The sequence below is a fragment of the Glandiceps talaboti genome, chromosome 1 (genome assembly GCF_964340395.1).
Source record: "Glandiceps talaboti chromosome 1, keGlaTala1.1, whole genome shotgun sequence".
Taxonomy (NCBI): domain Eukaryota; kingdom Metazoa; phylum Hemichordata; class Enteropneusta; family Spengelidae; genus Glandiceps; species Glandiceps talaboti.
In genome coordinates, this window is record NC_135549.1 from 7,244,047 (window position 1) to 7,268,812 (window position 24,766).

At 37.2% G+C, this 24,766-nt stretch overlaps 1 protein-coding gene across 1 annotated transcript; it reads right to left on the minus strand.

The window, feature by feature from the left end:
* Nucleotides 1-7,960: 7,960 nt before the first annotated feature.
* LOC144441614 (protein Wnt-7b-like) lies at nt 7,961-22,640 on the minus strand. The gene is made up of 4 exons (XM_078131109.1): nt 22,552-22,640; nt 12,460-12,686; nt 10,329-10,597; nt 7,961-8,440 (listed from the first exon to the last, which is right to left on the minus strand). The coding sequence occupies exons 1-4, from the start codon at nt 22,638-22,640 to the stop codon at nt 7,961-7,963; spliced, it is 1,065 nt and encodes a 354-aa protein (XP_077987235.1).
* Between the last annotated feature and the right edge of the window lie 2,126 nt (nt 22,641-24,766).

A 24,766-nucleotide genomic window follows, 5' to 3' on the forward strand; every position in this document is an offset into this window, starting at 1 on the left:
TGGAAATGACTTCCTTCAATCTACTTTTCCCAAAACAAACTTTCAATAGTTGCGGATAGGGTTTGGACCAACTGATTGTCTAAGAATAGAATTGTTGGCATCAAACGTGTGCTTAAACTCATCTAATTGTATTTTTTATTTGATTTCATTAGCCAAGTCCTGAGGGCTATGGGAAATGTTTCCGTGATTCAGCCCACAGCCATTCCTTAGCCACACCCAGGTCAATTTATGTTTACAATGTAAATTTGGTAAAATAAGTTGAGGTGCTATTTGGAGCTTCTGATCTTTTTGTTTGTGTGAACTTGACAAATTTATCAAATACTGGCCATTTTTTAGAAATCGTAAAACTTAAACTGTACAATATTGTAAAACAACCATAATGGCATTTCAACTTCATTCAAGTGTCTACACCTAATTTACTTGGATCTGACTTTCTGTTGATATTATGCAACATGACCTTGCCCTACAAGGTCAGATCAAATTCTTGCATATTACAGACAATGCCAATGTCTTTCAAAATTTGTATAGAGGTACTCATCCCTGTCATTTTGTTTCATGACCACAGAAAGATTAACTGAATGGCAGCCATGTTTGTCTTATATATAATTGTGTATGATGTTGTAAACATAATGATACATAGAGACTCAATGCAAGTGTCTCCATATATATACATAGTGTGGTTTGCACTTTCTGTTAAAAATAAGTAAATTGGCCTTGACCTTAAGGTCAAATATTTCACTCAGGTTATTTCTTCAGTTTATGTATTATGGTCATTTTTCTCGTATATTATTTAAAAGATTACACATTTATCTCACTCTTTATTTTATACCCTTCTCATGTTCGACTAAATTTTTGTAATATTTTTGTAAAAATCCACACTTTTCACATTGTTTATAAAGATTGCAGGTTAGCAAGGATGTAACAGGAAATAGGTACTGTATGTGTACAACATCATGTTCTACCAAAATAGTATTACGTTGGGTATGTGTCGTCTCTGAAGACTTGTTTTCACAGAGGTACATAAAACTTATTATTTTCAGCAAGGCTTTACTTGTGTTTAAATACATACATACATACATACATACATACATACATACATACATACATACATACATACATACATACATACATACATACATACATACATACATACATACATACATACATACATACATTCATTCATTCATTCATTCATTCATTCAGACAGACAGACAGACAGACAGACGCACGCACGCACGCACGCACGCACACACACACACACACACACATATATACATACATATATACATATATACATACATACATATATACATACATGCATGCAGACAGAAGGTCATTGTCAATACAAACTTAAGGGTATTATTCTTCCTTGTATGGATAAAACATAAACTTGTGTTCAATTTTTTACACCAATTATAATGTATATTACCGGTACTTGAAAGAGAAAGTCAAATTCACCCAATATACTTCAAAGACATGTGAGGACAACAGCCCAAAAGTTTCATCAATGAATGTATTGTCCAAATACATGTAATAGTAAGAAAGCTGAATGCAGATATTTTATAGCTTTGCTTTTTATTGTGTATTATTGAAATGTATTTGAATTGTTGAGGCCAGTATCCATAGACCCGACAGTGTTGTGGTAAGTCCCAATTGTGTTGTCGTCATTGCAAACATAGACATAATAGAGGTGTGTTGGACAAAGAGTGTCTGTAGTGTAGCTTGACAGCACAGCTTGGCTGATGACGTCATTGCAAGTCAAAACTACTAAGTCATGAATGAAGCCACCTATCAGCTGACACATTGAAATTCATTGGAGTAGTGGCCTTAAAAGTAGACACAGTAGCTGACATGTTAGGCTGGACTGATGATTGAAACTTAGCTACCACAACACACACACACACACACACACACACACACACACACACACACACACACACACACATGCGCACACACACACAGTAACCTTACAGTGCTAGGTTCTATACCCTTACGGCATTGTGATTTGTCAATGTATGTGATATTATTGGTACTAGTTCCTGTGTTAAACAGATGTCGAATGACAACTGGTTTGTGAAGTCACCATTGAGTTGGCATGGCAACACAAGTCTAGTGATAACTAGTATGTGATATTAACCATTGAGTCAGAATAGCAACACAGAAGTCTAGTGATAACTAGTTTGTGAAATCACTATTGAGTTTGCATAGCAACAGAGATGTCTAGTAATGACTGGTTTTTGATATTACCATTGAGTCGGCATGGCAACATTGAATTCCAGTTTGACTGGTTTGTGAAATCAACATGTAGTTAATTTAGTGACACCCAAGTGTAGTGATGAGTGCATGTTGAGATTATTGCATCAATGTACCAAAACACAAGTTTGATGACATGCACTGTTTGTTGACATCACTATGTAGTTGCCATGCCAACATTCCAGTAAAATGAGTACTTAGGGTTGTGATATCACTGTACTTACAAGTGTAGCAATAGACTATTTCTGGGTTTCGAATCACATGATTCAGAAACCCAGGAATGGTCTATTCCTAGATTGTGATATAACAAGAATAGAATTACCCAACCAACACACATTGATTCTTACTCCAAGTCTGTGTACTTTCCAATGACCATGTATACTAGGAGAGTGTAGATTCCAAGCAAGTTCGACTTGAGTTGTGATATCTGTGTGTAGTTACCCTACCAACACATAAGTGTGTAGATATGACTAAGGCTGGTACTTATTCCAAGACTTTCTATGTATAATACTTATAGGGGAGAGTGTAGATTCCAAGCAGATTTGACTGTAGTTACTCTACCAACACACAAGTGTTTAGATATTTCTAAAAACTAGAACTTATTCCAAGACTTTCCAGAATAGGAGAGTGTCGATAGATTCCAAGCAAACTTGACTAGAGTTGTGATAACTGTGTGTAGTTAGTTACCCCTACCAACATACAAGTGTGGTGTAATTGTAACACCACATAGGGTGTTGTTTGTCAAGAAAAAAAGACCCTGCGCCATTGTGATGTAATGCCAGTGACTCGACATACTTTACCTGTCAACTGCTGATCTAATTCTTTTATATACCAGTACCACTATGTACACTGTCCAGACAAAATCAATCACCCTTTTTGCAGACAAAAAAAATGATCACTTCTTTGAGAGAGGGAGAGACGAGTATTGAATCAGAAAAGTTGTGAAGAGAAGACGTTGAAGCCTACTCAAGTGATGGCATACCAGCTGACTGTACAAGCCTTACAAGTTACTACGCCAAGTAGATGCATTCAGTGTACATGTGGTAGTACCAGGTACTCTTGTCTGTTATGTGAACGGGTTGAAAAAAAAATATAAAATAAAAATTAAATACCCTTGATATTACAATAAAATATGTACTCTGATTCACAAATCTCTTTGGAGTGTAATTACCATACTTTCATTATACTTAAATTCATTTATTTTATTTTCTACTTTTTGTGAATTTTGCAATTGGAACTGGTGGAAAATATCTTCTGTTGACCTGCTTGCATGTAAGGTATTTTGAGTGTGAGCACTTTAATGAGTGGTTTATACCCCCTTGCAGTACTTGACATGGCTTGATAATTGGCCCTTCTATGCATCCCACATGTATAGACATTACAAGTACAGCAGTAAAATAAATATTGTCAAAAGAGAGAGAAATAATACCTGTACACTGCATTTGTACTGTAGAGTAGAGAGTTCAAGTATGAATGCTACAAATAAATCTAGTACCAGGTACCACCCAGTAGTGTAAACCTCTGCCTTATTTGTCATTGATTTTCAACAAGGAGAACGAGAAAGAGAGTGAGAAATTAGGTGTTATCTCTAACAATTACAGTGCTGACAGAATGCATCACTGTGATGGAGAAAGTACGGTACAGGATTATTACCAATGCTACGCTCTTATCTCCTTATGCTAAATTGGTAGTTTATTTACATCCATATATATTTATATATATACATAAATACTAGCATATCTTACAAGTCAACAGATTTGTCACCCTGCCAAAGGTCATTGGCCCATTCTTTCTAACTTCACTGCAAAGTTTATGATACAAATGCATAAGAGACAGAAAATCCTCACAAATACATTGACAAGGAGCAAAACTGACTATCTATCTTGGGTGGTGGCATATGACAAACTATGTAATGTAAGCGTAATAACTGACATGTATCAACAATCTAGCATGCTTTCTTGTGTCGCTCTCTGTCACACCTCCACACTTAAACACGTGTAACACTTACTCTAGACAAATGAAAGACATAAACCCCATTGATGTGTAGGCGGAAAGCGATAAAAAATGGTCAACACAGCCCTTGTTCCATAGCAACAAGTATGAAAACAAAGGAGTACAATAGAGTTAGAGTAATAGGGGAATAACAGGGTTACTTCATGAAAGTCGTACAAGTTGGTTCTGACCGAGATTTGAGAGATACTGGAAGATTGATACAAACATGTAATGAATTAAAAGTGGTAGTGCTGAGGTACAAGTGTGTGTGTCAGACGCAAAGGGGTCATACCAGCATCCCAGTCAGCTGAGATAATATTGACTTTTTCCTTTTACATTAGTGTCTTTTGCCATCAATTTTGTAAGATTTTAGTATCAATTTCTGCCATGTAATTGTTTTGTGTTTTTTCTACCTGTGGGAAAATAAACAGGGCTCTCAATCTTTCCATCAGTGTAGCAAGGAAAACTGCCTATATTTTAACCTTGATGTGCTGCTCAATTTGACCATACTCAACCACACAGAATTTTTCCAGGTACTTTGGTTTATTCTTACTTTCAGACAAGGGTACTAGTACATTGCTCAGGGGTGGCCATTCCACAATTTTCCAAGTTTTTTAGACTAAGAAAGATTATGAAAAACTAATCTATATAACAAATTTATCTTGCAGGTGTAGAATCATGTGTTCGGGACAACATTTTATTTTAAATTGAGTCATGTTAGGTTTACAATTGTTATTTTTACTTCACCTTAGGCACACTATCTAATAGGGAACTTGCAAACCCGCCATGTTGAATGTTGCATCATGGGAAATGTGATAATAAGTACTAATCAATTAGCATTGTAAACAATATTGATACATTGTTTGTAATCTGTAATGATCAATTCATCGTCACCCTGATCTTTGTGGGAGGTTAATTTTATCATTAGCTCCAGATTAGGTATTACGATAACCACAGATAATCCCATAGTCCTTTGCATCTGAGCATGCTCAGTTTGGATTGCAAGTTCCCTATTAAGTGATATCACATATAAGAAAGAGGAAATTGATAAAACTGTGAACAATTCATAACTGTAAACATGGAAACTTAGCAGCCACGTTTCTATTCATTGCAGAGATCAGTATACAAACCCTTATCAAAGAAGGGAAAGTTTGTAGACATAGATGAAAGTACCATGACCTGGGGTCGATAACCTAACAAGTACTAAGTGTTATCTTGCAGTGTTTCTACAATTAGACTTTATATTTATATATATATATGCATCTACTTTAAACTAAGGATAGAATTTGACCTTTGCTAGTAGTCAACCAAATGCTTAAAACATACCAGGGTTTTACTTTGGAAGAAATATTTTATTTTGATAACGAGACAAGTTTTGAAAATCTGAAAAGTATCAACAACAACAAATTAATTTTTTTGCTTACATATAAATATGACATAGTGAAATTTATATCTATCTGTGAAATAAGAGAGTGAAATTTATATCTATCTGTGAAATAAGACAGTGAAATCAGTAATTATTTGTATAATGGCTTATCTATTGGTCAAGAATTGAAATGAATAAATGACAACTTCCAAACACTGCAACCCACCCTACCCATTCTGACTGAATATGGTAATATCAGTAGTGTCAAACAGATTGCCATTTAGAATGGTGAAATGACAGTTTCCACATACATCACCCTACCCCACCCTACATGCTGACTGAATGCAGTGTGGCCAATAGAGTCAAACAAATGAGTATTTGGTGTGGTGAAACAAGGCATTCAATGATTCAGTGAATGAGAACATTTATGCAACAAGAAATTTTCATCAAGATGGCATTCAGTACAGTTGTATGCTATTACATCATCTTAACCTAATGTTACATTTCACCAGAAATGACATTCAGTGAAATGTCTTGGCCAAAATTGAACATTTACACCAAAAGAATTGAGATGGAAGATCTTCACCAAAATAACGCTTGGCCTGCAAAACACCACATCAACTGACATTTTGCCCTTAGAGATGACTTAGGATTGCCCATCACTAGAAGTGAACAAAACTAACATACAAATGAAATATTAATTTCCAACTTTCAAGTACAATAGGACTGATCATAGACCAAGTGCTTATAGTCTGATGTCTATAGTCCAGGGTAACGCAGTATCAGATCACAGAGATGACATTTATTTTGTGAAATTGGTCCAAATGCACACCACACCAGAGTCTATTGTGAGTGAATAACTATCACCAGAAGACAAGATACTTTGTTGCCAGCTGATTATTTTAGTCCAAGTTGCAAGACGATGGGTTACTTGCTGACTCTCCTTGTCCAAATTCAAGATGCAGATTTTCTTAGTCCAAGTTCAAGAGAATGGGTTACCTGTAGATTCTCCTTGTCCAAGTAAGTTCAAGATGCTGTTACCCATGGATTTGCTTAGTCCAAGTTCAAGATGATGAGTCTCTTGTCCATTTTCAGTCCAAGGTCAAGATGATAGGATTCTCTTTGTCCAACTTCAAGTCTTATTGGAGGGCTTGAGGATTCAATGATGTTATTGTAAAAATGAAAAATTCAAATGTTTTAATTGACCAATAAAATTTGAACTGGTAATATGGATTTGTTTGCATAAGAGGAGATAGATAGTTACATGGTTTGAGTTGCACTGTAGTGTAGTAGTCTTTCTACAATTTTCCTTTATTTTCAAACAAACTATGCCAGTTGTACAGACTTGAACAAGGGCTACTATGTAAGTGTACAACATCCCTGGTATAGCTGTCTGTGTGCCAGATCTGTGACTTCACTATATTCTCTGGATAGTGTAAAAGTATAGCAAAGTCACGAAACCAGCTAGTAGACAGTCTATACCTGATATGATTCATCATCACACAAGTTCTATATGAATAGTTTCTGCAGGAGTTAGACTGTGCAAGTGATAATGTCCATTTAAAGTAAAGTATAGTATGCCTTATAATTTCACCATAAAAGAATAGTGAGAACCAGCAAATGCCAAAGAAGTAAGTTGTCTTATAAAACACAGTACTCATAACTTCAGCCAACAGTTAATTTGCTACCCCACAAATCAACAAATAAATACCTAGTGCAAATACTGCATCTAGACCAGACTCTTTTCAGTTGTTTTGACAAAGTAATATATTGTGTTTAAAATTAGATGATATTGGACCCATTGGATGCTCTTGATAGACAAAAAAAAATATTTCACATGTTCATTTATGGAATAAATTGGATTTTTTTTTATAATACATTTTTTACCAATTTTACTGAGCATTTTACTTTGTGATACTTGGCATTTTCATAACTATAGAGTGGAATGCTGATTTGGTGAATTTGAACTTTAAACTTTGCCATAGTATAGAAGTACATACATTCTTAGAGTGTCATAACTCGTCTGTCAAAAATACAGTAAAACAGGTGATTTGGAACAAAACATAGATACTTTCAATAAGTTTACAATATGTATAGTATAGACTGTGCCAACTCAAGCACATGGACAAAAGGACAAACATTGAAAATGTTATGATAAATGTCTCTTTCTTTAAATAGAAGATGAAATTGCAAATGTTTCCTTTTTGTGGCAGTGAAATTGTTGGCACTGCGTACATGTTCTCTGCCAAGTTTTGGAAATAGTGCCACACATATTTAACAATGACAAGATGATACGATCTGACTGTTTTTTTAGCTGCATTGTTCTTGCAGCTATTTTTTTTAAATCTATTATTTACAAGTATATTGTTCAGTTCTTGCACTGCACTGATTACAATTTACAATACAACACCAGTGAAATTTGCAGTTACACTGCCAGAATTTTGTGTACTGATGTGTATTATATCCTCGTCCGCAGCACATCAAATCACACCCATCAACGTCCGTCGATGTGCGATTACACAGTCTTCCTACCGTTCCTAGAGAACCTCGATCGAGGTCATATTCACAGTAGTTAGGTGATTTTTGAAGGTAAACTAAACTCTTTTTCGGTGGCTTGCGATAGTTCTTGGTATTTTTCAGTGTAAGGAAAGCTGGTCTTCTGGTTCGTCTCGCACGGACTGGCTCAACTTGCTTTCCCCTATTATACTTTTCTTTGATTCTACCTCCTATAGTGTGGAATGCTGGCAGTGTTGTCCAACAAGTCTTCATTGTACACGATCCAGAAACCCCATGGCACTTACATTCCAGTCCCATCAATTCTTTCAAAACCTACAGAGAAAAATATTCAACATTAGAAATATTTCAATCACCGAATAACTGTCTTGTATTTGTCCCTTTAAACAAACAAACAAATCAGACATGAATTTTTTTTTTATTTTTTTTTACAAATTCTCGGACTCGAACTCCAAATTATGTGGCCAAAACGATATCAGAAAATACAACTTTCCGTGTGATTTTAGCGGGAAATTGGTCAGAAGGATAAGTTTTAGAAAGAAATTTGGGGTTTAACAGAACTATCGGATTAAAATGTAACAGGTGGTTTATATTTTATGATCAGTGTTATTTATCTCCTAATGACCACTTTGACAAGATCATCGACAATTTGGTTATCAAACTAACGATATATAATATTTCTGACGGTCGGCTGAAATGGTTTTATGGCTGTACCATACCATACCATACCATCGGTTATCTGGGTTTTTTTGTATGTGTTGAAACATTACAACAATGTAATGTGGTCTGGCGTAAAATTGACTTCATAGCAATTCATCTCTTCACCTAAAACAAGTTGATTATGTGACTTTGAATATTAGCTTTCTGTATAAGCCTTATTTTGGTGATGTAACGTTTTGAAAGCTGGCCGTGGGTGACACGACACTACACTACATTCAGAGATCCATATCTTGAATGATGAAAGCCATCCAGGGGGTACAGATGAGAGACAACATCGGCGAGGCAGCGGTACCAAGTCAAAGCACGGAGGTAGAAAGTCAAACACAAAGTAAATGTACGCAATAATTATGCGATGTGACGCCCCCTCACTTCCTGATTGTAACGTTAATTGTCTACCAATAAACCGGTGTCTTTGATATTGTTCAATTACTGGATCGCTTTAATGGTATCGCCGCTATTGTCATCCTGGGCATCAAAGACGAACACGTTGATTGTGTGTGCTAGGATAACTCCGCATAAAGAAGAATCTTAATTTAAGTACACAAATCGAAGAAGTCAGGTAATAGAGGTATTTGTGTGCTAGGTCAATAGATAATTAGATTTCTGTGTTGATGAACACGCGTCTGTGGGTATCCAACGATGTCTCGGAGGCCACTTTCATTAGTTAATGCTACGTCCCCAGGTAGTCTGGGCCACGTGACTTCCCAGAGAATAACTGGGAAGGGGTATCTTTGTACTTTGTAGTGCTCATATTGATTTAAAAGTATAGTAAAGATATAATGACGGGCCTTAATATGTTGACGATTAGACCGTCTCATGTCTGTGATTACACTCTAAACTGAGTCAAATAAGCTGCTATTTAGCCGTTGTGTTGTTACGCTCAGTGGAAATTACCGTTTTCTTTCGTAGTATCGACTTTATTGTTTTCGTGTAGAAACTATTGTGCTATTGTACAAACGTTACATGTCCACATACGTGTTCCTATTCTTAGCAAATCTAATAAGCCCCGTGACCTTGCTATATATCAGAATCCCGAGTGGAATTTTTGGCTTCCAGTTTGATTAGTTTTGTCTTCAAACTCGTTCATTTGCTTGATTTTTTTTCTCCGTGAAACAGTTGACTGAATCTTGACTCTAGAGTGGTTGACTTTCCTGTCCAAGCCATTGAATTCAACTTTTGTGGAAATGAATCGTTGTTTGTTATTGCGCTTTGTAACTACAACAAATTAGTTACCGTTTAGAAATGGCTGTTGTGTAAATATTTCTAATTTACATTGGCATTTAGTAACATCCCTACATTAATCGGCTTTCGACGTGTGAACCTGTGTGTATATAAGTCTGGGTTAACATCAAGTTTAAACATAACGAGAAATGCGACATTTTTTAAATACCCCCCCCCCCCCCATCATCGATAAATCGTCGTCAAACAATAAATCGGTGAGAGAAAACTACCGTCTACAAATTTAGAGAGGGGGTATACTTACAAGTCGACCAACTTCATTGTTATGTAGATTCATAAGTGTTCTTGCATTTTGCTCCATCTCGCGGGCATCCACGAAGACACGCGAGAACCGTATTCCGTAATCGACATCGGCGCTACAACCTCCCCATTTCCATCCTTCCTCGGTGAAGCCACTTTCTTTAGCTTTATCACAGCTACAGTTGGTTAGGTTACCTTGACTACAGGCTTGCGTGATGGCATGGGCAACACCAGCCGAACTGATGGCGTACATGTACGCCGCTTCTTTGTGGCCTACAGACAAAAGATAAACAGGAGATAGGTAATACCTGTTTCCTTCACATCAACTTGTCAATACCTTCCATCACACAACAAACTTCCCATCCATCCCCAACTTCAGTTTGGTCAACAACAACAACAAAAGATGACAGGAAGGGTGTCGGAGAAGTAAAATAAAACGAGAACGGAATTCTCACCTTTCCCTTTATGGATGGAGTTGCGTCATTTCTTATTCAAAACAACGGTTGGCAATATAAAAGATTGTGTTTAGTCCTCCTACAGATATTGCCATTTGAATAATTGGGTTTTAATTTGACACGAATACTTGGATAGGTTCCATTATCTCAGACGCCAATAACCATAGCGGCTAAGCCAATACTTTGACTTTACTTCAACAACGTCACCCAGTCTTTTAAAAACTTACCCATACCTGAACGACCCTGATTTTCTATCCGATTCGCCTGATTGACTCTATCCGTGGACCGTATGATTTTTTCCTCTCCAAACACTATAATTGGTTTTAAATAAGTTCTAAGTGTTATATTAATTACCGAGCATTTTTTATTCTGGCTTTTAATTCATGAAAAATCAACAAATGTAAAGTGCATTTTTCAGGTAATTTGTCAAATCGAGAGCAAAGTAGTGACGTGACATCTAAGATAACATCTAGGCGTGGAATTTGAGTTAAGTTACTGTGGCCAAAACCTTTGTATTCATAGCCTGTGCACAGGTACATAACATAGCACCGCCAGTAGCCAGTGTTTATCCATAGACGTGTAGGTAGTTGGCCGTAGGACAAACTCACTTCAAGCAAAAATCGTTCCTTTGTTGGTTCTAAAGTCCCTCCAGGACCTATATGCTAGTCTACAAAACAGTGTGACAAAAACGGCCGTTTACATTGTAAACCATTCCAATTCTTTAATGGCAACTGCCTTTGCTTTCAGAGTGAACTCTCAACAAGAGTCCGCCAGGAATCTGTTATCCATACTGTGGTTGTGTTCCATTCATAGCAGCTTAAACCATACAGCGAATGTAGAGTTTGAAATTTTCAAATGATGGAAATACAGAATGACAGGCGTAAATAAAGAGCAAAATCCCTCCCTAGCCCTCTTAAAATGTGACCACTACAACTTACTATAGCGCCTGTCTATCATCAACTCTGACTAGGAAATCAAGAAAGCGACATGTCGAAAGCGAAAACAAAGGGTGTATGAACGGAATGTTGGATTCAAGTAAAATAGTCAACAAGAGAACCACTTTGACAACTGAAATCTGAATTGACATGTTTAACAAGTAATGACAGTATCTGGGATCGAGAGGACAAATCTTCCTCTTACTTCATTGTAAGCTCTTTTTTCACAACTGAACAAACTTTGGCACAAAACCTAATCGTGAGAGTTAGCTTGCGTTCCATGTAGATTAGCATGCCTAATATTTCACTCATTTTCTCCTTGGCTTGTCAAGCACGAGCACAATGACAGGCCGAGTACCAAACACGCTGGCGACTTATTTGTCTAAGTTTTTAAGTAAGATGTCGAATGTGTTTAGGTGTGGTATAACGTAGCAGTGTGTCGTTGTAAACGCTAATGCCTGGCTAAAAAAGGTAACAATAGCCATGTATTTACACTGTTGTAGGTTAAAGCCAGGAAGACCCCCAATGACCTTAACTCAAAGCTTTCCTCTAGAAAACACCGACTGCTACTTACATACTTTTTGTGTGCCTAATTTCACAAGTTAAACCGATACTCTCGGAATTCTCGGTGTATAGAAAAGACAAGTGTGCAACAGGGTGATAGCGACAGCAATGTAAACCTGAAGACATTATAACTCTACTGGTGTAGACAAATGATATGGGTATTTAAAATGGAGATAGTTACCTAGAGGTGGATCGGTACCAAACATTCCTACCGACGTCCCCGGAGTGGTACAATTCCAACGAGCATTCTGAAATTGAAATTGGCATTCTTCTGTTCCCCGTTGAGCACCCTCCCCAATTGCTACGATGGCATCTGGACGATTTTGACATATAGCTCTCTGTCTTGGCGCGAGTCCTGGTATTTTGTTACATATAATATTAGCACCCAATGCCGCTACCGACGGTATGCTGCGAAGAGAAACATACAGGTACATTTACAAATTTGAAGTAAAGAAATAACACACGACTGTTTATCTCTACGAGTGTGACATTTTTGAGAGATTGACCAATGATGGCATCTAGACCACCTCTCTACTACTGTCTGGTGAATGACAACATTACAAGCAATCGTATAAATCATATGGATAACTGTTGATAAGGGCGACAAAGTCTCTATAAACGACGCATACTTACAAAATCTTAGCGCGACCTACTAAAATCCATTCGGAGACTAAAAATAACTGGAGTAGCAGTAAAGACGGCCATTTGATTAACATGTTGATAGTTCAGTGAGCACTACATCAAACAAGTTGTAGAGTCAAACTGAATACTTGCAAGCAACTCTATAGTATAGTAGACGAACAAAACGCTCAGCTTATATCTACCTATAGCCCAACTCCACACAAAGCAATAGACAAACACGGTCTCTCATTGGTTGAGAGTGAGACTTTTATGCCGAATCCTTCACATTAATTGGTTCTTCACTGTCATCAATTACACGGATCAGTACAGCTCTTCCGCCCACCAGACGTGACTTTTGATATTCTGTCAATTTTTTTTATTTGCTACTTGGCACAAAAAGAAAAATGACAGTTTGATAAACACAACCAGACGTTATTTAGTCACATTAACACGTCTACTCATCACCTCTTTAGCGCGATGCCGTGGACACCATTGAAATCTTGGCATGCTTAGAAGGGGCCATCGAAACGACTTTCCGACTACAGAATCTCCTATTTATGTCGAGTAGCCAGCTACTTTGATGTCGGATGCAGCGACATGCTTTCACGAACCCTGGAACAAGTTTTTAAAACCGTTATCGAAAATATTCGACTGTGGTCGCATATGAATGTTATGCGTAAGACCGGTAGCCGTAGTCACTTAACACCCAATTACGGTGATAGTATTGTGATACGTCCATCCGTATGTGTCACTGTAAAGCACATCACCAGTCACACGAAGATTAGCCGTTTTCTACGGATGCTAGCTTTAACTATAAACAGTGCGAACTTTTAGACGTTCTAACGATGTCGGGCCCACTTCCCCGGCGATTAAGTCGATCTGATGTTGCAAGACAGTCGACGCATTGTGAGAACTGCCCCGAGCTGTATGCACGACGATTGGTGTTAAACAGTGGCGACTGGTGTGGGATGCTATGAGGCCGTCAGTTTTTTACTCGTAGTAGGTTGTCAAAGATCAATCAACCAAATTATTCTGATTGTGTTGTTTGTGAAAGTATCACAGTTGAAGAAGTTAGAGTACATTACACGATGAAGTGGCATCCAAATGTCACTGAAGTACGCACTTAAGTACCCGTCATTGTTTTCTTTGCTACTACTCCAAGTGTTCAATATTAGTCGACAGTACGGTACCCTAGCAGTCTCCGTCAAGATTCCCTGGTCCATGTATTGAAAGAGTCGCTGTATATTCATGACATTTATGGGGAATGCTTTCACAAATCGTCACTTCTTTCTTGTCCTACTTGAAGACATCGTTATGTGTCCGGACCAATGTTGCACCAATCACCAAACAATACATCGTCGTTGTCACTTGAAGGGAAAAGTAACTGTAATTTTCCTGTGTCCCTGTGTTTATCTTACGCAGTTATCCTGAAGTCACCCCAGTTACAACAGTATGCCACATGAGTTGAAGAACCCAAACATACTTTTAAATGTGTATTGTTGGTACCTTTGTATCAGACAATTATCAGGGACCCCCCTCTCCACCAAAATAACGAAGACAACAACTCTCCTGGAACAAAAATGCTAAAAATAACTACTCCGCAAGCTGTTTGTCGAGAAAATATTCAAATAAAGTCTGCATATGTCGAGCCTCCAGTAACGAAATAAGCTCCTATATGTCAAGAACATATTTTAGATTTACCAAAACTAAGACACGCACGCGTGTTGCTTTTCAACCGCCTTTTCAGTCAATTTTGCTTTTTGCAAATGTGGAAGACAAACAATTTGTCACAAGTAAATATAGAAGATCTACACATGCATACTTTAATAGTAAAAAAAGTATATTGGCAGTATAGTACAACTGGTGTAACGTTTTTTTAGTCCGCTGTAAAATAGAATCAGTAAGGCATATGCGCATGCGCGGTATACGGATTGACATTGTCAAAAAAATTACTTGTAACATGGCACAAAATAATATGCGCATGCGCAGGTATGTGCCCGGATTAAATTTTAAGTCGTTCACCGTAAAATTGTAACCCCGTTAAATAATATCCGGCCGATCTTCTATCGCCAGTTGTGATAATTTGTGTGTGTTCGTAAAGAAAGGTGGTTAAGAAGCCTGATGGGGAGAACAGCACGGCGTTTCATACCGTCTACATTAAGACAGGATGGGTTTTTCAATGTACACATATTGAAAAGAGATTATCTCAGTACTGCCATGCCAAAAGCACCCCGTTTTATTAATTTAAGGATCTTTAAGTTTTTACGGCCAGGCGTGGGTCAGATACTAGTTTACAGTATGGGTGTTATATAGTCTATGATCACCTCACCACATAGTACAATTACGTATACGCATCTGCCGGCCCATGTGTATCAAAGTATAGATTTACTAAGCAAGACATTTAAAACTTTCTCCTGTGAAAATTTATAAAGTTGTTATGTACCAAACTGAGTACTCTAGAGGAGATACTATTTTACAGGTGTCAGCATGAATGGTATAGAGAATATGATGGTAAAACGCTTATAGATGCATGTCGGAGATATCATTTTTCAGTTGTTTACAAGCATCCGATACCACCAAACTGGATGAAAAGACCCCTTTGAAGTCAAACTTAAACACGCAACAGATAACATAAATGTCAGCGTGAATGACACTTGATGGTACAACAGCTTATACGTTTGAAAAGTTGAAATACTGAATTAACAGATTGAGAAAGACTATTTTCGTCAGATGGATTGTGTTTGGCGGTTTCTTTGATATTCTAACGGTTTGTGTCATTTTTTCCAACTATGTATAACACCACGCCATCGCGACGATCTCATAATTAACACGTACGCGTGTAAGTAGCATATAACTATCATCTCGAAATGGTCCTATGTTCCACTTAGAAATGATATAAAAGATTTTCACTTTAATGGCAAGGCGTAACAAAGTGATATAACATTAACATCATGCTGAACAATATAATATGCGACTAAGTAAATTGTTACAAAGTGTAACACTCCTCTGTGTTCGGGTAACGGGTGCCCGGTGGTGAACACTCCAAGGGGCGATTTTACAGTCTCGGACGAGAAATTTGTACGCATGCGCACAAGTCTTAAACCGATGCTATTTTACACGGATTAAATATTTCGTTAGACCGGTATTATCAATCCAAAAATCAACGTAGAGGGCGCACATCGATAATAAATGAACTGCGCGCTCGTTGCCATTGGTTACCAATCTAATCACTCCCATGATTTTCCAGTCAGTGTGATTTAATGCTCTTACTGTATATTTACAACACAGTGTGTGTATGGTGAACTTTGACAAGACTAGACAGACGGTTTAGTTGAACTTTGATAAGACAAAAAGGCCGTCACAGAAAACCATAGTACGGTCTAAACGGTGGTACTCAGTGATGCTAATTCAGAGCTGGATGAATGAAAATAGTTGTAAAAGACATTACGTGGTAAAATAAATTGTCGCAAGTTCCTAGTATATCTGAGGTCGTGCTTAAAATATCCTTCCCGCTTCAGTGATGACATCTTGCGAAAACAAGTTAGCCTTGAAACGTCACCATCCGAAAAGTGGGATCAGTGCCGGGGTAACTAAATCAGACAATCCAAGGGGAACTTTCATGGCTCCTCTTTATAATTCAAGATCTGAGTACGGCAAAAAAAACGTGCAAGCGAGCTAGATCAATATTTTGCCATTTTTCCCCCACATCCATATCATAGTACTTTAGTACACATACATACTATAGGACATTGTTTTACACCGGTGCTTGGCTAAGTCAGACGACACGCAGTGTCGATTTTTATTATCGGTTTATCATTATTTTAACAGGTCTACATGAAACTTATCACATTCGGAATTTCTAATTTAAAATGTGTCATGGGAAAATCTGATGGTCGTTTGCAAAGCGCCTAAACTTACGTACATGTCGGCGACATTTTATCATCTTGCTTCTCGTCTGTAACATCCACCGTAGATTACTACGAGGCGCCTTGTTCATAATTTTACTACAGTTTGTTATTTACTTATTATCAATATTGCAGGTTGAACTATTTTTATTCTCTGAAGTTATCGCCGATGGTAAATTGTTACTAGGAGCCGTATTTGAGATACAGATCTGCAATTTGAAATACCATTGCGATAGTTTGATGCTACCTCCATGGAAAATACCGAATTGTGTGCGATTTTAACTCACTGTCCAGCTACTAACGAGTCACGTTAGAAATGGTTGTTGTTGTTGTTGTTGTTGTTGTTGTTGTTGTTTTGTTTTGCTGTTGCTGTTGCTGTTTTTGTTTTTGCGACGGATAGTATATCAATTGCTTTGACGTTTAAGCTTAGAGTTTCCAGAAAATAACATTCAACACAAGTTGATGACGACATGTTGTGCGTAAAGAGAATAACACACATTGACAATATTGATAAAACATTGATTATCACGCGAAACTGTTATCACGTGATTATTTATAAATCGGTTGAATATAGTCACAAAGCTGCAATAAACGAAGTTTCCGTTTTGTAGGAAGATGGGTAGGTTCTTTTACTCAATCAATGCCTTCATCTCATTTCAAGGATTAACGCCTGTGATGTTTATGATGCGGCAATTGTCTGTTGTCATGGTAACGTGTTCTATTTCTTAGTGTTATGGTCAGGTCCATAACGAGAATTATACATTCATATGCAAAGCATTCTGAGACTGTATGATGAAAATTGCCAGGAGAAATATAAAGTAAAGGATATGGGATACGTGGGCTCTGGTAACCGGAAGTGACGTACGTCATACCTTTACAAAAACATGAGAAGTGTTACTTGTCGATCAAGTAACATACGAAGGCCAATGTATTCAATGGGAAAGCTCGTTTGAAAATCACACCGCGTTGGCTTTGTTAGAATGAAAGTCTTGTTCAGATCAGGGAACTTTCAATACATGGTGCAAAACGTCTAACCGTACTATGTATAGTGAGTATACTCTGGTAAAACTTGAATTGAACAATACATGGCTGTATGGTTTTGACTGAGACAATGAACGGATAAATGTATCAATGTAATGTAAGTCTCCACTCAAAAGTCGTGATTTCGTGGTGCTATCTCGTTCTACTGTTCTCTTTTTGAAGTCAACGATGAATACATAAAAAAAAGTTTTAGAGAGTGAGTTAAAACGTCACGGTCGATAATCAAAGAAAAATGAAACAGGCTGGAACAAGAAATGACAATTTTGATAGTTGCGGAAGTGTAATACTTGAATATTCTGCCTTCACTGACCTCTGCATGAACCTTGAAATTGAGTCAGGTTCATCTCAAGTTCGAGTCTGTGGAGTGAATGTAACCTTGAAATCAATGTGTCGTTCTTTGACACTTCCGTACACATGCTACGACAAAAGACGTACCAACATGGCCTGTTATCGACACACCATTAACTTGTTATTGCAACACACCTGATAATTATCAAGTAAAAGGGGTATATACATACATGAATATTTATTTACCCAAATAATGTTATTTAGAGTTTCGATTGCATTTCAGTTAAAGAGCACCAATCTACTCGATGAAAAGTTCAGGATAATCCGAATAATGGGGATGTACTTAAATTAACGCAGTGGGGGACCGGGTAGAGATCACATCAAAGTCTACCTGTAGAAGGCATAGCTAAAAGCCACATCGGTATATGTATCTAAAATGGTGGGGAGGGGTATGTAGAATTTATCAATTATTTTTAATTCAAAGTCAATATCTAATTATTAACGGTATTATGTGAGAAGGGGGTATTTAACGGTTTCAATATCCCCACTTCAAACTGGGTTCCGATGTTGCGAGAAACTTTTAGAAAAAGTTTGGTTTCAGTTTCATTTTCACAATACTAAATTTCTCAGTGATATTACTTGTACAAGTTGTCTTCTCCCCATATTTGACCGTTGCACGTATTCTTAGTTATACAAACAAAACATTATTTGCCCCCCAACCTCCACCACCGACCGGTATTTATGTCGATAGTACATTTACACACTGTCAATTGTTACAGCAGTACTATCACCCATAGTTTGACCATAGTTTGAGCATAGATCTTGGAGTGGACACTCTGGGGTCTATTGTTTTTAACGCAATGAGAAGTCATCTATAGTTGTATATACAACTTTCAAAGTGACGAGACACTGATGTAATAAGGCGTCATCTACAGTCGTACGTACAGCATTCAAAGAGATGAGAGACTGCACTGTACACAAGTTGTTGGCTTTCGTTTGCACTCGATATGCATTCAGTCCTATGTGACAGTAATGTAAACTCAACCTTGCTTGTTACAGCATTATTATGTAAACTCACGATACAGAATACATTGTGAAACAGGACATCGAACAAACACCACACCATTCACCCGTGATTACCTACTAGATAGTATCGAAATAGTTACAGAAAAAACACTCCCCGGGGTCGTCGATGTTGGAGTATGTTATAAAATTATCAATGGAGGTTATATGACATGCGCAAGACTAATTACAGAGGTTATCTTTAAATTTCGCTTTATTTATGTTGATCTCTTCTTGTATAGCCTGACATATTGCAGTGGATCAATACTAATCAATCATATCTAATCAATTCTTGTCAATAATCAAACTAATACTGTACAACAAGCCAAGAATTGGCCAATAGAAACTAACGATACGGCAATATCGTGGATCAACACTCTATCAGTTCCATGATTAAGCTCTTTCTATCAATAACAGTGTAAGTTACAAATGTCTCCTCGCTCTACACCACCAAATGCAGCTTAAATAATATCGAGTTTCATTCATTCAAATGTAATTCGACCTTGTAGGTGTGTGTGTGTACCTATCATCAACAACGTTCAATGGGGAAAGGCACATGCACTTCTCAGTCTCCAGTGGTTTAGTCCAATGTCCCTATAGTTTTCAATGGTTCGGTCTAAAGCGTTGACGTTATTGAACTGAATTCATAATGGAGTGAAAACTAAACGACAATTCAAACGTCGAACGTTTATTTACGATTCCGTTTGGTGGACGATTTCTAAATAGGAGATAGAATACTAATGATACAAATGATCAGGTAGGTCAAATTCTAATCCAATGAACAGAGTCAATATTTGGTAATCATTGCGTAAGTAAACTATATGTTGGTTTAATATTCACACTTTATCGTATTAAATCAGTCAATAGGACGATAGCTAACACGTTACCCCGATTATAATTCCTTATCAAATTCAAGTTAGGGCCTCCTTCGACGACAGCTAAAACCAGACAGGTTCCACATTTTGATGCAGGGGCTTTTTTAACTCGGTTTTTATTAATTTTTTCAAAGATTTGAATAAAGCTGCAATGATTGTTCTAAAATAAGATGCAGGTTGTCAAATTTTATTGATCTAAGTAAAACGTGTTCTACATAATCCCCATGAATCTGAGAATTCTGTTCTCACAAACTCGGATAACAAAATTGTGGAAACTAAATGATTTACATGTAAAATACACAACTATATTAACATGTGTGATATAATTTTCTTTTCTGTTTTTGGCAATAAAGTGAATAGAAGGTATTACATTCCATATATTATGATATACACAGTTAATTTTTTTTCGCTATCCGAGCCAACTTTGATTTTCGTGACAAGTTATGTTTGATGAATTCACCTAGCAACACAAGAACTAAGCAAAATGAACAAATAATTCAAACAACTCCTCTAGCAAGACGCTAAAAAAAAAACAGACTACTTTAACGTAAGAGCGCATGTCAGCGATCTTAATTATCGACAACGTGTAGTGACGATTATAAAGATGACTTTGAAATCGCTGGTTCACCAACCTTCTCAGACGCCACTGTCGATAGGTTAATACATACAGTGTAAAAAATATTGTTTCAGAATTACACTTTAGGTCAACTGCACAGCAATGTTGGTATTCTGTCATATGTCATCATGCCATAACTTAACTCGCTGTATTACGTAGATTAAGTACACTTCTCCTCCCTCTATTTTTGATGAGCAGTCATCTTTTTTTTTCTAGATACTACTTTATGGGTTTGATCAGTGGCTAGTGGTGCATTGTAACTTCAAAGGTGTCATGATTGGCCGCGATGCAAAATTCTATTCGTTGGTCGACCTTTCGTCATTGAAAGGTATTCATACTTGGTAATTTGTGACTACTTTCTAATAACGTTGATAGGCTTGGTGAGCTGCATGATTCGAGGGAGGTCTGAAAATCACACGCTCTGTCGTATAATATTGATCCGATGCTATCATCTTGGTATTAATTTGAGCCCTTTAACTTCTCAATAATTTGTCTCCAAACTGCAGACTGAATGATGATAATAATACCCCCCCCCCACCCACACACACACATACACTCTCTCTCCATCAATCAATCTATGACTCCGGTTTTAACGCTATAATATAGGTAGCTGTTAAAGCTATCGAACGTTGCCATAGTAACAATACAGACATAAAGGGCACTGAAACTAAGAAAGTATTGATGTACAGATTAAACTAGGGAGTCCAGATAAGGGGTCGTTTGGTCTTTTGTGTATCGAGTAACATGCACTAGTGCTCTCAAGAACCTGTTCAGTCGGAGATACTACTAGGCTGACGCGCCAGTATCCTACAATTTCCTCTAAGTACGTGTAATATGATAAATGTCAACTCGATCAAACCACCATTCTAGCACATTGATATTTAACTTCTCCTTCACCCTGTTCTCTTCCATCTAGAAGGTGTCATTCACACAAACCGGATGTTGCTTTCTATACAAAACGAAGGAATACCGTGCCAAAAAAACACCAAAATTAAAACCACGCGTAATGTAAAGCCTCAACCGAATAGGGGTACATTTATGGTTTATGCCCGAAAAAAAATAAAGTGAATTGAGGAATAACACTTTTATTTTCAATAGAGTTGAATTATTTGTTGAAAAGGGACATATTTTTGGGTTTGGTTTTTTCGTGTAGGGTCTATGGTTTGGGTTTTTTGTCAAAGGAGAATTTAAAATTGTTTAATGAGTTCAAAGATAGTTGAAGTATGTGTATAGTGGTCAATATTTGTTGTAACGGATTAGCGTTTTAACACCACAGAATGGGTCCCATCGTCACTTCTTGAACAAGCAAATCTTAGCTATATATCGTATAGTAGTATCGCCACATAAATATCGCCCCTGATTTAATAACCCCATAGCGACGTTACTTTCTGGTTCTTTAGCGTGCGGGGTAGAATGTGTCCATTCTTTCTCCACGGTGCCACTCCTCGGTTCAAAGCTGTATAGCTCGGTGTACTAGTAACGAAAGGTGTATATAGTATGCATGTATGGATTTTAATCCCTTTAAATGTAGAATATTAATGATCTTAGTAGCGTCGACTCTTTTGATAATCTGTTGATATGACAAGGGGACGTTTCCAATAGAGAACAACTATGCATCGGTTGGGAAATCGAGTTTTACCGTTTTACCACGACATCGCTATCCTTTGAATAAAGTGACTAAAGTAGCTTGCTAAAAAAAATAGGTCTAACCGCCAATCTAAAACTGTTAGGTCGATCTGAATACCCCATGTGAACTAACGATTAAACGCGTTGAGCGCACTCTATTTTCGGCTTTTTGCAGTGAGTCTACATGTCTTTACAGTTTACGGGGACAAAATGACGATAAAACTTAAAGAAGAACTTACCTCGAATAAGACAAGACGATAAAGAATACCAGAACCAACTTGAAGAGACACTGAAGTACTGGTAAATGGCGACTCGTGTGCGTTAACATGGTAGTAAGAGACCAACGGCTCTGTAGAGATAACCCCAACACCTTACATTTCCGTCAGGCGACCAGCAGCATTCCAACCACAGGTAGAACACAGATTAACTTGCCCAGGTGACACAACGGATTTCATATATGCTTGTGTCACAGGCAAGCTTCGTCGTGATTGGCTGATATCTTGGCTGGTGTAACAACTTGTTACACTATACTATTACATGACAGTTTATTCCATTCTTAATGACAGAAGATCGCGGGAAAATCGCATGCGCGATTCTCTTCAAAGTGAATTTATAATGGGACATGCGTCTCAATAAAGATATAAAACCATGCAACGAAAACAACAAGTTTGTCTCGTACTCGTAAATAGTTAAATAAATCTACACACCAAAAAAAAAGCAATGTATTTAACTCAATCCGCATCTTGAACGTGCAGTTTTAACATCACTCGAATGAGCCGACCGGTGCGTCATGTGACCAATGAAACGGCATCGACCCTTTTATTTAATTTATGTGGTCATTTCACTGAAATGGTTTTAGTTTGTGTAATTGTGTTGATTTGTGTATATATGTATTTATTATTAGAAAGGAAGGTTCTCGTCTACATATATAGAAATGGCCCCAGTGGACGAGTGTCAACTTTAGACCTTTGGAAGAAACCACAAAGGTGTGGTAAATAGAAAGGTTAAACTGAAACCCCGTCTCCGGTTAACGCTATTCACGTGATGTAACAGTATGCCCTGTAAGACATGCATCGGCGTTTTGTCTCAAAGCTATACAGATTTTATTGAACGAATCATAAAACGTAGAGGTTGGTGGACCAATCGACCTTCAAATTATATAGACCATGGAGAGTGAACTTATTAAAATGATAAATCATGTTATATAGTGTGCTGTACTTTCACACGGCAATTCTCACTTTATACATCTAATGTAGTCGTGAAACTATACTCTCTACATTTCGTCGTTTGGGCGCTTAAATTCACAGAGGAACTTTTTAAGATTTCAAGCATTTTTGGCTCCAAGAGAAATATATTTTGTATTTTTGTAAGATATGAATATATAAAATTGCGCGCGTGTGTGTGTGCGTGTGTCTATGTATGTATGTGTGTGTGTGTGTGTGTGTGTGTGTGTGTTTGTTTGTTTGTGCGTGTGTCTGTGTGAGTGTGTGTGTGTGTGTGTGTGTGTGTGTAAGTAAGTAAGTAAAAGTATATGTGATTAGGTCGTATGTAACACATTAAAGAATAGTTTCGTTTGATATTTTCTTCTCACTGAAACACACGGTGTCATTTGAAATATGTTGAATGGCATATAATTGCTAAGGTAATCAAAGAAATTGAAAGAAACCTGTGGTATTCCGAAGTCAGTATAGATTCGGTGTGTATATATTTACTAAAGTTTAGAATCGCCAATTATCATAAAATCTCCGTTTTAAGCAAGATAATTTTTTTATGTCTTTTGACTGAAACTGTGTTACTAAATTGAAGCTTTGTGCATTGCTGATGAAGCAATTTTACATGTAATAAACCAATAATTTAGCCTCAGAATGGATAACTTTCAGAATGGGATTGGATAACAAATAGAAATTCAAGGTAATACAGAGAGGAAGTGTTTCTCGTTAAAATGATACGATTCCAGAATAGGTACATATATACATAGATATTACGTATAGCCTGAAGGTGAACCATATAATTTCCCAGTGTTACAAGCAAGGACAAGGACACACATTATATGACCCCATGTTTTTTATTATAAATAAACCAGATACCAAGTTCAAGACAACCTCATTCCAATTAATCGTGTTTAGATAGTCTGTCGGAAACTTTGAATTGTCATGGTCTTGCGGCGTCCCTGGTTTTTATGTTGCATAAACGATGGTGGTGACTGGATGTCTACATCATTAAATAAGTTGCAAGTTGGTATGAATCATCATCTGAGTGGAGACATAGAAATTTCGATTTTTTCTATCATTTATTGAATTCGAGTGGTTTTCTAATAAACCTTTGGATAAATGTAACACGGTAGCAACTAGCTTGATTGTAGTCAACACACCATCTTCTGACATCATAATCGGGGTGTCTCTTTACGAGCCCTACGACGTTTCTCTGGGGGACACTTCGTATGTGAGAACGTCG